Source organism: Parambassis ranga, chromosome 5, assembly GCF_900634625.1.
Source record: "Parambassis ranga chromosome 5, fParRan2.1, whole genome shotgun sequence".
Taxonomy (NCBI): domain Eukaryota; kingdom Metazoa; phylum Chordata; class Actinopteri; family Ambassidae; genus Parambassis; species Parambassis ranga.
Window position 1 is genome coordinate 11,348,817 of NC_041026.1, and position 14,513 is coordinate 11,363,329.

General features: G+C 42.0%; 2 protein-coding genes across 2 annotated transcripts in view; both read right to left on the reverse strand.

The window, feature by feature from the left end:
* Positions 1-9,596, reverse strand: part of chd5 (chromodomain helicase DNA binding protein 5) — a 36,170-nt gene extending 26,574 nt beyond the window's left edge. The window contains exons 1-2 of the mRNA XM_028405588.1: positions 9,487-9,596; positions 1,924-2,075 (exon numbers count right to left, since the gene is read on the reverse strand). Of these exons, the coding sequence (XP_028261389.1) occupies positions 1,924-2,075; positions 9,487-9,553 (219 nt within the window). The 5' untranslated portion in view covers positions 9,554-9,596. The remainder of the gene's footprint in view (positions 1-1,923; positions 2,076-9,486) is intronic.
* Positions 9,597-10,647: 1,051 nt separating this feature from the next.
* Positions 10,648-13,252, reverse strand: rpl22 (ribosomal protein L22). Its single transcript, XM_028406304.1, has 4 exons — positions 13,151-13,252; positions 12,686-12,796; positions 12,391-12,515; positions 10,648-10,835 (listed from the first exon to the last, which is right to left on the reverse strand). The coding sequence occupies exons 1-4, from the start codon at positions 13,160-13,162 to the stop codon at positions 10,694-10,696; spliced, it is 390 nt and encodes a 129-aa protein (XP_028262105.1). The 5' UTR covers positions 13,163-13,252; the 3' UTR covers positions 10,648-10,693.
* Positions 13,253-14,513: the final 1,261 nt, after the last annotated feature.

Here is a 14,513-nt window from a genome sequence, read left to right on the forward strand (position 1 = left end):
CCAGTCTGACACCGACCATTGGGGAGTGATTGGAAGTGAATTACAGCAGCAGAGGTTTCTCAGAGGGAAGGAATAAAGAAAGAAAGAAAGAAAGAAAGAAAGAAAGAAAGAAAAAGAAAAGGACAGTAGTAAGTGAGGTGATGCATGTGACAGACAAGAGGAGAGAGGGGGAGAAGGAGAATACAAAGCCTGTGTGTGAGGGAGAAGAGTGTCTGAGGGAGTCCCCCTCCTCCCACCTCCTCATTAGCTCAGTAAGACCCAGAGCTCAGTGTTTACCACAAGCAGCCAAAGGGCCGGGTGGCAGCCCGGCCAGCCAAGCTCCTCACAGCACTGCTGGCATCTCCAGCCAGCAGAGGGGAACATCCTGGCCATGTCTCTGACACTGCTGAAGCCAACACAGGCGGGGAAAGCACAGGGGACGCAGTGAATTCCTGTAATTACTGAACCAAAAAATATCACTTATAGCTTCTGGGTTTGGCAACATGATAGGAAAAGTGGCAGAAGATGAAGATTTTTCCAGCAGCAGAGGAGCTTAGTTCATGAGTTCATTTTTCATCATTACCAAATCTGCACCAATCCATCCATCCATCACCTAACCTGCTTTGTGTGGGTCACAGGGGGCTGGAGCCTATCCCAGCTAACTGTGGGTGAGAGGCGTGGTACACCCTGGACAGGCCACCAGTCCATCACAGGGCATCTGCACCAAGCGATATTACATATTAACAACTGCATTCAAGCTGTGTGTGGTATAAAGAACGTCCCAAAAATCCACTAATCTGACTTCTCCTCTGCTTATCAGATTATAAAAAAATATATTTAATTTGAATGAAGTTGCTACTTTCAGTAGACACTGGGGCCAGTGACATTACCTTCAGGCTGATGATAAGAAGAGTTATCAAACCATGCTCTAATAAGTTACTCTTTATGATTTATGTAGATTTATATCTACAGCCACCAAATGAATGGATGACTATACAATAATCTCCATCAACAATTTCTAATTACTTATAACTGCAAAGAAAGATGGGCTGTGGCCCAATATCAATGACTTCTAACTGGCATTTATTAGTATTACATTGTATAAAAAGCCTTATTGAATAGAGATGACCCCTTAATTAATGGTGGCCGAAGTCACAAAAAACATCAAAAATCTGCGGTTACTCGAGTGGCAGTTAGTGCGGCTGGTTCTAAAGCGAGTCAACAGGCCACAGACCTCCATGTTAAATGGTCCAATTTTACAGCAATCATGTTCAGAGTTCTTTCTTCTTTCTGCTTCTTAAAATTATAATTTAAATATAATTTGAATAATTTAGGATGTCACCCAGCTGTCTCACACTCTAACTATTAGCTCACTTTCAGGCAGCGGCTGAAACTTTAAAACCTGCTCCTCAAGAAACTACTAGGTGACGCTGTGTTCTGGTAACACCTGTGCCTGTCAGGTGCTGTTTAACACCCCCAGGTTCACTTTTCGAGCTGAAAAAAAACCCAACAAACACGTCAAATCTCTGACCTGATGTCTAAACGCTGGAAACTAAAGGTTAGAGAAGCTCGGCTGTCAAAACCGCTCTGTCATAGCACCGACTCCCACTGTGAGCTTGGCACAAACGGCGTGCCTCTGACCTACAGTCACTGCCTTCAGCACCAGCACCACAGGCACAAATCTACACTCTAAACTGGCACATGGTGCCCACAGCTTACACTGGCAGTAACAGTGACACTGCTGCCAACCTCCCTAAAGCCTTAGACAGTCCACTGCCTCTCATTTAGATTACAGCAGCAGTCCAGCAGCCAAAACACACCTTTGATCCAACAGCAGAGACATCAAAAGAACACCGCTTTGAGAAATGAAGAATGCAGCGGTACAGTTTGAGCCAAAGCGCCTGCCATGCTGACATATCCGAGGTCATGACTGATGGTGCTTACCTCTTTTTTCTTCTTTTTAACTTTGGGCATTTTCCCCTCTTTCATCTTTTTGGGCTTCTTCTTCTTTTGTTGCTTGAGGGAGTCATCATCAGAGAAGAAGCTGTCGAGGGGCGTGAGGGGAACGGTGTTGCGCTCACCTTCATCATCCTCATCTAGAAACATGGAGACAAACAAGTTAACTGCTTACAAACACAACAACACAGAGCAGATGAATAATAAAAAGATTTCCTGTTGCTGAGCTGTGCTGGATGTAATGTAACACACAAAATGTCAGTATATAGGTAATCAGAGACAGTCACATTTTCATTAGAACCATCAAAAGTCATTTTTATCGGTTTAAAATGTAGAAAATGGTGGGAGTTTAGCTGAGAACTTGCCAGCTAGCGTGCTCACCACTGAGCTAAGATGCTAGCACATCAGGCTATTAGCATTCTTGGCATAGGAGTTAGCAAAACAATTATGAAAACAAAACTAGACAACTCAAATATGCCTGTGCAACACATATTTGTCATTTTTTGTATCCCATAACTTATATATTAGGAAATATACACATATTTTGAGAGTATATTGATCTCTAAGCTAACCTTACCTGCTCTGTTTAGCTTAGCAGATTTCTCCAATCTCTCTTTAGATTTACGTTTTTTTAAAACTGCATGATTTAGTCTAAAATAAAAAAAGTATTGGTAGATTAGTTGAACTTTACTGTCCATGCTACCATCTAGATACCTGCTTAGCTGCATTGCTGGCCAACTGTTGATCACACTGTTAGCATTAGCAGCTATCTTGCTAAGCAGACCTAGCTAACAAGCAAACCACAGAGTGGCAACCTGCAGCATCTTTAGCGTGCAATAAATAGATGGTGTTAGTTATATCCGTCCAACTAAAACCTAACTTTTAAGACCTAAAACCTTTTAGTATGTGAGCTAGCTTCCATGCTGTAAACAGCATTGTAGATATAACTGCTTTCAGATTTCTATCCATATATACTAGTTTTCACTCGATGCTGTGGAAAACACAAGGTCAGGGACAAAATAGTTGTTTTTTTATTATTATTCATTTTGACAGAAAATATCAGATAACAACAGAGTGGCTGCTGGGTTCTTATGTGGTACTATTGTGTGCCTTATTCATATTGTTACATGCAATAACATGGGGCAATGTCCAAGTCCAATATCAAAGTTAGAACTGCAATCTGTAGCAAAATACATTTTAGTTGAGATTTTAGGGCTTATAATAAAAAAGTACTCCATAATAATCAGATTATTTTGTTTTTGTTGAAAAATGACAGAACCACTGGATCAAAAATCTAAAATGTGAAAATTTGCATTCTTTTTTTGTTCAATCAGTTTTATATCATTGGAAATTAAAATTGTTTAGAAACAGGTAATGAAGAAGTGACTAAACTGATGACACAAATAGGATGATAAATCAAAAAGACTGAGAAGATTGATCATTAATTGTGTGAGCCGAGCATAGAGAGAGACAGAACAGCACAGTGGGACGTCAGTTAGCCTTTTGTGAAAGTAAAAATGATGAATTAAAATGTCAGACCAACACTGGGCAAAAAAAACAAAAAACTCATAATCACACATCATTGAGTGTGGATCAACTTCACCCATCAAAACCAAACAAATAAGCGGAGTGGCTGCCCTGCTGCTAAATGGGAACTCCCTGAAGGACCACTGAGGTACACCGAGCATAGCTTCTGTCTTTAGTGCTTGCTGGGACTGAAGCGACCTGCTGCTGGGTGTCAGCTGTACTGTCTCTGAGCTGCTGTGTACAAATGCGCTGACTGCTGAGCGCAGCAGACTTCACTGATGCCACAGTGGGTCACGGAGGAGAGACACAGTCCCAAACTATACATCACCGTAAAGAGAGGAGCAGGGAGACACACACACACACACACAGAGGATGGAGCGGACCTGTGAAGGTCCGTCTGATCTCATCCTCACTCTCCGTCTCTTCCAGTCTGTGCAGCTGCACATCTTCCTTCCTCTCTCTCTCTCTCTCTCTCTCTCTCTCTCACGCAGACAGAATGGAGGGCATGAAATATGCAGCACATGTATCAGAGTCAATCAGCCAACACTAGCCCTGCAGTCTACCACTCCCCTGGGTAGCAGGAGTGAGAGATTGGGGAGGAGGGATTCCTGTGTAGTAGACACACAAACCTCACCAACCACTTATCCTCTATTTAGCAAAGCTAGCAGGCGGTACTCCGCACACACACACACACACGTACAGTACACTGATTTCAAAGCTTTAATCAAAGGCAGTGTCAGGCTCATTGTGTTACCCCTGGCTACCAGATGAAATGTGTCACCCAGTCTTTAGTGCTAACTGGGGGCAGCTCGTGCTTCAGGTGACCAGTAGTTTTATAATAAAGGGACTGACTGACAACATTTAGAAGTAATTACTTTCATTTCTTTCTTTCTTTCTTTCTGCCTCACACGTTTCTCTCTCTGCTTTATTTTATTTGCTTAAAAAAAGCCTGGAGTTTATATGCTCAGTATCTCAGACAGGGAGCTCTTTTTATGCCTCAGATGCACGTTAGCCACCTGCCAGGCGAGTCATGGCGGCTACACACAAAGCTTTACATCTCTGTAAGATGCACCGCGTGGCTCAGACGCTGAGGAGAGGCGGCTCTGGATTACACAAAGCAACAATGAATGACAGGCTGACCACACGTCACTGATTAGATACGCCAGATGATGCCAGCCTGCATGTCCCTTCTCTCTCCCTCTGCTTCCTGTACGACGTATCAATCAAACATGGCAGGGTTTAGATGATTTGATCATCAGCACTAATTCACTCTGAGCAGGCTAAGTTTCCTTTAGCCGAGGCCCCCCGGGCATGACAGTGTCAGTCTGTTGATTTGTCCACATTACAGCTACACACTGGTTTAACATCAGCTATTTGTCATCAACTGAAATGGTCAAATCTGCACAACACAGCTCCACGTGCTGTGTCGTACTCATTAAGGGTTTGATGCTGTGTCTGAGATCACGGTTTGTATCCTTGGAGGAGTATATACGGTCACTGTAAAGGTCACACCGAGTACCGTTTAATGAGACAGTGTGGCCTACAGATTTCCTATTTGCATCACCAAGTTGTCACGACGCACTACTCTGTTGCCTAGCAACCTTTACAGCCGCAGCTGACTTAAAAGTGTACTCCACTACAACGTTAACATTCCTTTTTTTTGCAGAGTCCACTGTATATTGTCTGGAAAAAGAAAACATGAAGCTTTAGAAATGGGACGCGCCATCGCACCGAGTGCAGCCTTCGAAGGATGCAGCTCCTGAATGAACACCACAGACATGCTTTTAACTCTCTACTGCATAGATCCGAGTAGATGTATATATACATATATACATATACTTGCATCTCTAGGCTAATTAAGTCACAGATTATATCAGAAAATGGTGACTGACCATGAGGGCATCATATAAGAGCCAATAAATGCTGGACAAAATGTTGTTTTACTGTATTTCTTGCAAAAAAAGAAAGAAAATTTCACATATATATGAATATTAAATGCTTTTCCACTGACTTAACGGTTTTGAAGAGTAAATAGTTAAATATTTTGGAATGCCGTTCAGCTGTGATGCTAACAATCACTGGGATTGTAGTATCTAGGCAGGCTGTGAGACAGAGTGCCCACACTTGCACCAAACCTACAGACATATTAATCCCAACAGTGAGGTGTACCCACTGCAACCTTGGTAGATTCTCAAAGACCTTCAAGTTGCAGTCTTTAAACAAAATACACAAAAATACACAACTAATGCTCTCTCAGTGTTTAACACTGCCTCTGCTGGCTTATAATCTGAGCCCTGCCCACAGTAAATGACCTAAAAAGCCCCTGTAAGAGAAGCCATCAGAGGAAAGACATTCTTTCTGCTTGGACCAAACAGTGCCAGGTGTTGGAAGGAGGGGAGGTGGCTCAATCATGTGACACAGTGAGGTCGGGCACCAGAGAGAGAGAGAGAGAGAGAGAGAGGGACGACCAAAGCTCCACTTGGCAAACAGGCCTCCTGTAAAACGTGGAGGCATGGCACAGACACAGTTCTGACCTTCCTGCAAGGGCTTGGCCACCGGACCGACCCATTAGAAGGGAAATTCATGAGCGACTCCCAAGCGAGGAAGCTAGAGTTTACTGCAAAGCACATTAGCCCTTTCTCTGCTGGCCCCTGTGTGGAAATACCCACTTAATGTTGCCCAGCTTTAGCTTCCCACAAAGCAGGAAAGACAGGGCCGAGGGGGTTCCTTTCCTTATTGATTAGCTGCTTATAGCTCAGGCTTCATATGCCTTCAAGACAAAGACATCCACAGACTATTATTAAAAAAAGAGGCAATCATCAGAGTGATGGATTATTTCTATATGTTTGTATGGGCTCTGATACACAGCAGATATAAGAGACACTGCTGCACTGCTAATCTGCAAACACATTTATAAAAAGCATCTTTTATGCTGAAGCTACATGCACGCGCAGCAGCAGCAGGAGAAAAAAAAATTGTGTCAACTTTCACGTAGAGGGATCCAAAAATAGACTCCTTTCCAATTGGGGATAACATTTGTAGGCACACAAAAGCCCATGATAATCTTTCAATTTTAGGGAAGAACAAAGCAATTAAAACAGAAAACACAATGGAACGATCTGTGACAGTGTAAGCACCCGGAGAGAAACAAAGAGACGTAGGACACTCCGACGTGCCACAGCAAAGAAAGCCTAAGCCTAACCCCCCCCCCTCCTCCAGGACGTGTCTTCCACACTGTTGCGTTTTAATTGCTCAGGAGCATCTTGATGCCGGTGACCTGGATTCTTGACCTTGTCTGTCACTTTGATGCCTGCTGATCATAAACTGTGTGAGGACTGCTTCCTGTATGAGCTGCATAACAATACATTTTTATCATAAGCGATGGTAATATGATAAGATCACATAAAAACAGGCTCTCTATATCAGCAAGGAGCTTCATTAAGACATAAGGACTGCACTGATCAAGTAGGCATCAAAACACATCAAGCCAGATTTAAGCCATTCCAGCTGACACATAAAAACCTCAGACTGGTTTAGTCTTCATGTATCTTTACTCATCTGTCATAATCAATCACACCTTTTCTGTCTCATACATGTTTAAACCAGCGGCCGGGTGAGCGGGGACACACATCAGTGATGGTGTTCTCCCTCAGGCTATGACTGGCAGTCACAGACGATGCTACAACAGCTCCCCTTCCTCTCTTCGTCTCTATTTTCTTCACTCCCACCTCCACACAGGAGCTTGCAGGTATTCATCCATCTCATAAGTAATTATATATATATTGGAATACATACAAAGAGATGGACACCCATAATGCAGATACTGCAGTGCTCAGTGCATATGTGCCCTGCAGAATCCTGTTCTTTGTATTGACCTGATTATGTTAGGAATGGTAACCAATGATACGCCCATGAGATAGTGTAACCATTGTGCCTCCTTTCTGTGGCAGTTCAAGGGCTTCTAAACACACTTACAAAACCAGCACTGTATACAGCACCCCAGCCCTGCGACAGAAACTCCTACACCAGAGAGGCCTTTTACTTTCAGGGATGTGTATCGGTACGAATGTGGTGATGAGTATCATGATGGATGGGTTATGATAATGTGATTCTGTAACAAAAGCACAGGCCAACTGGCAGTAGATTTCAAAATAATAGGTATATGAAAGATGTTTAAGGATATAAAGGGTAACGATTTTTGAAAACCACAGAAGAAGAAAGAAAAATAGTGATGACTCCAGTATGTCTGACCACTCTTATTTCACTCTGTGTACCCTTTCACGGCTTTCTAAGCAGCAAAACCCAGCACTGTGGGAAGACTAAACACCTGTGCCCTGAAACTGCAGTTCCTCAAGTCACCACGAGAGGGTGAAAAAACAGATTTGGTAGATAATTAACCTGTTCATGACAAATGTATGAGGGATTAATTAATTACCCAGCATATGCTTAATGAGGGACGGGGGTGTAATCTCAGGTTTGAGCTGCCGGTTGCTCACCTTAGCTCCACCCATGTTTCACGGCTTTGCCTATATGTTACATAGACTCTGGTGTGGCTAAGATGGCCACACACACACAGGAAGCTTCATACAGCTCCTCTGTGTGACATCAAGGAAGGTTTTCCAGACTTTGTGTAGTTTGTGATGTCAAGGCAAACTTTTCCCATCTAGAACAAGCTTCTCTGCCATTATCTTGGCACTACATGAGACAGCACACAGCTACATAAACAGTGGTCGTGATGTGTCTAGTGAGAATGGACCAATAACAATATTACAGTGCGGCTTTTTGCACAAAATGAGGGAATTAATAAACATATATCAGCATTGTTACTCAAGTGTTTTTGAGGATGAATACAGCGTCACAAAACACAATAATGCCACACTACAGTGTGCTGTTTCAGTGCTTTCAATTCATTCTACTCTCGACCTTCAATTTCACACTCAGTCTGTTTTATAACCACCAAACTTCTCCACGTTGTGATGTCAAAGTGACGCAGAGGGCAGAGCAGCATTATTTAAGTCTCGCCCTTGACATCAAACCATCAGAGAAAGCAGCAAAACACAATCTATGAACCCATTGGCTGTACTTGACAAACTGATGTGTGCCTATGTTGCTCAGTATACAACAGGCTACCTCCACCTCAGCCCCTGATGATGCAGGAGAGGTGAAGTAAATGCTGTGCCATGCCTGACCAGGATTGCTTGAAGCTGGCACGCAGCTTCTTCTGTGTGGTCATTAATTAGAAAATCTTGAAATGACACCTACACCACAGCTGCTCCACAGCCAGAGTGGGGAACATTTCAGGTTTCATGCCACAAGAAATGTACAAATCTACAAATCTGGCTTGCCACAAGGAATGTTGAGTTCCTTCAAGTGCATGACCTGCTGAGGGGATGCTGTCATCAGTGTGTGAGGCAGAGGAACACACCTGATAATCAGTGTTTACTGTAGCCCACACGTGGCTTTCACACCTCTGCGGCCATTCAGTGCTACCCCAAAAAAAACATGAAAGTTGGAGCATCTTCTGGCTACAGAATGAGCACGGATGCTGTCACGAGTAGCTCATTTCTGCACACACAAAACAGAGGAGGACAGACAGCACACACTGACACGGCAACCAAGACATTTCAGCCATTCCTATCCGGCCCAAACTTGTGCTGTCTTTTTTTTGGGACTTAAGGTTTACGCATGCAGCCTGTGACAGAAACAACAGCCTGAAGAGGAAGCATGCGCCAGGGTTTCCATCATGCCCCCAAAACCAGGCTTAATGTGGGGGGGCAGCTGGAGGCAAATCCCCCCCCCCACTAAACACACACAAAAAAAACCCGTTCCCACCTTAAAGACACTAGGTCGTACAAAAACATAATAGCATGACTCTGCTTATTGCACCCCAACCCTCCTCCTCCTCCTCCTCCGCCTCCTCTCTGGTCTCAGGAACGCAGGACAAGCCCTTTTCCCCGCATTCAAGGCGTAGCGGCGCAAAATAATCTGAAGGACACCCCGCCTCCCCCCCACACTTCCCCTCACCTGGCATATCGTCTTCAAAATCCATGTCGTCTTGTCCCTCGTCTTCATTACTCAGCGACCCCGGCATCTTTATCTCATAGCCCCCCAAACCCCTTTTAGGCTGGGAACACTGAAAGTTAACCCTCCAGACGCCGAAGCCCAGTCTCTTTCTTCACCCAAAAACAATTCTATTCGTCGCTATGCTCCAAATAAAAAAAAAATAATAATTTTAATTTTTTTTTTGCAGTGAGTATGTGGCTTTATCTCCACAAGTAACAAAAAAAATAAAAAAAATATTTTTTCCACTGATCTCTATCCAGGTCTTCCAGTCTGAAAAATAAGAAAGACAAAAATGGAACACACATGCCCAGATTGTGACGTCTGGTCTGTTGCCATGACGATGCATCCCATAATTTCACCCACAACTAGTTAGTCATACTCTCCTAGTTAGCACTTCGACTAGTAGTGTGCAGAAAGGCACGCCGTGCGGCATCGCCATGTGCCGCTAATAGGCGGATACGCTCCCCGCGCCTGTCGCCTGCCCGTTTCCTTTTTGGAAGTCCGGAGAACGGAGGCAGAAACTTCTCCGGCTTCCTCGCACAGCTGCTGCTGCTGCTGCACTCTCCACTCACAGCCTTTACTCTTAAATAGACAGTCAAAGGGACAAAATTAAACACATATTTATCCTGATGATCATTTTTGACTTATTAGTGCATAAAACATTTTGTAAAAATTGACAATATTTTCTTTTTCTCTCTCTTTTTTGCAAACATCCACTTTCTCCTGGCAAAAAAACAGAGAAGTGCAGCCTGATGACAGCCTGCTGTGAGAGGAGTCCTGCCTGCCAGTGGTCTAACTGTTGTCAAGGTTACCACAGCTGTAACGCAGGATGCCCCACAGAGAGCTCAGCAGAGAGAGCAAGAGTTTCAACTTCACTTAATGCATCAAAACACACAAATCAAACCTGGAAGAACCCCAACTGCAGCGGCAGTTCTACCATTAGTGGGTTTAAAGTGAAACTAATTTCACTTAATTATAGATTGCTGATTAATTACTCCAACTCTTTTCCAATCAACATTTTTTTTTGTTTAAGCATTTGTCTTAGGTAGCAGTGATTTCTATATATAAAAATCTATATATAAACAAAAAAAACAAAAACAAAGTGAAAAATAAGAGAGAGCAGTTTTTTAATTTGTCTTTTGACACTTTATTAAGAATGTTCTCAGGTTTAATCTTCATCCTCCTCCTCCTCATCCTGGTTGATCTGGAAGTAGCGCAGCTCGTAGCTCTCCTTGGTGTTGGCTACAACCCGCAACCAGTCCCTGAGGTTGTTCTTTTTCAGATATTTCTTGGTGAGATACTTCAAGTACCTGAAAGAGATAAGGAAGGGGGGAGGGGCAGTATGATCCTATTAATGTGCACAAAATGTTTCATTAAAAGAGAGACAGCTCAAACAGGACCTTAGATGTACCAAATCAAAGCATCTGCATTATTGTTTCAGTATTATTGGCTTGCAGATAAGTGACGTCACTACATGACGTACAGTCTGACAACAGATCTAGTTACAATTGGGTTAATATCAGCATCACTCAGTGACTTTTTCCATTGGTAGCATCAAGTGCTCCATTTAAGACAGAGTGCAACAGTCACCCCCTGGTGGTGGTAGTGTGCACAACTCAAAGAAATGGTTGGAAATCTTTATGCAGCATCTTGTACCTGTAAATACTGTACTTCAGTTTTGATAATGAGTGCATGAACATTACTAAAATATTATATATAACAATGTTAATGTATTAGTTCCCAGTGAAGTTCTTAAAGACCAACTTCTTATACATGATTGCATCCACCCAACATGTCAGGAGCTGATTTTACCAGCTTGACCCGTGGTGTTTCTGGCACAGATTCATTGTTGTTTTTCACGCCTCTGCACATTCAAGCTACTACTTTAATGCATCAAGTCTCAGTTCAAACAATATTTACACGTTCCAACAGGAAAACTACAAAGCCAGAGTAAAAACCAGAAATTTTCTCATTAATGCTGAAACTCTTATATTGTTCAGAATGCTTCATCTATCTTTGAAAAACCTTTAATTGAGAGGATTCTTCTTCAGAGCTGCTTGTCAGGTGGTCAAATATCTCCAGAATATCTTTCAAATGTCACATTAGGTGGACAGTAGTGATGGTCACCTGACACTGATGCTTCGATACAAGCTTCAAAGTCAAAAGAGCATTTATCTTGAACCATTGCTTCATTTGGACATCACTAGTGGACAGTGTGTCATTTCTGCAACTAAATAAAGAAAAATGTGCCCACTGCTCTTTGTAGAAGTCTTTGATGGCCACCTCACATAATGACGATATGAACAGCTGTAACTGAACACTTACACTTATATATATGGCTTTGTTTACATACAAATTCAATGATAATGAAATCTCTGTGGCACCAAATCACATCATAAACCTATTATTGGCAAAAAGGTTAACACACAAATGCACTAATTCACTGGCTAACTTGTATTAGAAGAGCATGTAGATTAAAAAAAAAACGGCCACCTTTGTTTCTTCAAAGTGCAAAAAAATTTAAAAATTAAAAAAAACCTCAACAGGACAAGACAGTAATTTTATGTGTAAACACAGGGTCAAAATGAACGTTTGCTTTGAAGATGACCTGGGTACTTAAGTGTTCACATGTTTTCATTTATGTCAAATAGTCTGTTACACTACAGTGGCTGATATGCCAGCATTATTTTGGTGAGATATTACTTTGCTAAATATGGTGATAATCCTTTGATCTTTATATATGAATTATATTTTATATTCGCATTTCCTGGACTCATTTTATGACTCTGCATTGAGAATCACTGGTACGTCAGCATTATTACACTTAATCATCTTGTACAATAAGCAAGTTGAATTAGTTTGTACCTCTTTGAGAATGGAACTTCAGAGTTCACAGAAATTTTACTCTTGCTCCTCTCAATGGAAACGACACCACCGCCGAGATTTCCAGCTTTGCCGTTCACCTTGATGCGCTCCTGCAGGAACTGCTCCTGCAAGTGCAAAAGGGACACAGCAAGTCAGTGACGGCTTGTACACATAAACCTCAACAGACGGTGTAGAACTGAAAATGTTGAAACAAATAGTGTAAATGTAATCTGTACTTTTAATAACGGATTTGAACTGCTGAGACAGCAGAGGTGATTGAATTGATTTTACTCACAAAGTTGGCAGCGTCCATGATGCCATCCTCAACAGGGTGGGTGCAGTCCAGAGTGAACTTCAGGATCTGCTTCTTCTTCTTGCCACCAGATTTCTTGACCACCTGCTTTTTCTAGCACAGAAATCGAGGTGGTTATTCAATCAAGTAGCATATATCACTGAAACCACGACATTTCATTAGTTATTTGTCGACTGCACTGGCTGTGCGTTTTACCAAAACTTTAAACTTTCGTATATTAGCTATGAAATTACCGCTGCACCACGTTAACAACTGCTAGCTAACGTTAGCGCTAACTGTTAGCCCAACGTGGTTTTAGCCGACATAGTAAACACAGCAAAAACATTACGCTAAACATCGATGGCTGCTATATTCGTGTAAACGGGGTATATACGCATCTGCGTATGCAAAAAAACAAGCTGAAATAACCACCTAAGTGCAATTTATTTGATCTTTTGTACTACTCACAATCGGGGCCATGGCTGACACATACGGAGATCAGCAAAAAGGAAGGACTCGAGCCTGTGCAGGAAGTATAATACTGAGCTGCACAATCGATCGCATCGAGCTGTCTGGAGTCGATTAAGCAAACTGCCGGGGCTCATTTTTATTGTATACATACTAAGTATAAGTAGCTTAATCCCCGTGGATACTAAATCTGTGGAATCCGATGCGTTTGTTAAAATAACAGAAATAATATTACTTAAAGGGATGTCCATTAAATAGCAACTATCAAAATTAGCATTAGACTTATAAACCACAATGCTAAAGACCGTTAGCTCTGTAAGTAAATGCTTTAGCTACCTAGTAGAAATAGCTAATCATAACAGATAATTATCATAACATTACAGGTGAAAAAAATGGAGAATTACACTCGGTAACAGTGTGTGTCATATTGATTAATTTAATATGAGCAAATGTTAAAATATTTCTTATCATTAATAACACATAAGAGACTTCTTTCCTCTAAACTTCGTAGGAAATTAAGTTGTAAGTCCTCATGGGAAGTGTTATTAAACCCACTCAGCAGCTACATGGATGCTAAATGTAAAAATTGACAGACATAATATCACTTAAAGGATTGTCAGAGAATAGCAGCTGCTGAAAAAGCAAGTATTTGCAGCTGTAATTTGTCAGTTTTCCAAAATTAGTATTGTCTAATACTGTATAATGCTAAAATATACCTTTTAGCTTTGCAGCTCTGTGTTTTTAGCCACTCATATTTAGGCAAGTCAAAATTAAAATTAAGTCTTTGTAGAAAGTGGTGTAATATTGCATGCATACCAGTGTATTGCATTAATTATTAGCCTGCCTTGGAGTCTAAGGTGCAGAGACAGTATGACTTGCAGTCTGTATGGGACAGCAATATTAAATGTCCCTTTTGCACTCTGGCAACACTTGTGGGCTGGCATGAGGTGTGTGCTGTCAGCTGCCTGGCGGACGGACCCATCGGCCTACTATTGAAGAGTTTCTGCATTGCTGTCATTCCTGCTGGGGGTAGCTGATAGCGGCGCTGAAAGGTAAGACAGTGGCTCTCTGTACTTTCTGCAGGTCGCCGTTCTACATTTACAGTAGGTATTGTTTGCTGGATATTCTATTCGACAAACTCTTATGTGTATTTCAACTGTGGATTGTGCATAGCTCCAGAGTCTCCAGGGACTTATTGCATGTCTGATAAGGTAAGATAAAAAGCTTCTTTCTATTGAAATTAACATGTGACTCTCTTGATCAGTGGTTTGAGATCACAGTGTCTTACAATAACAGGAATATCTGTAATTTAATGCCATTGCACATCTTGAACAAACACTTTTTGTGAAGTGATGTGATGATG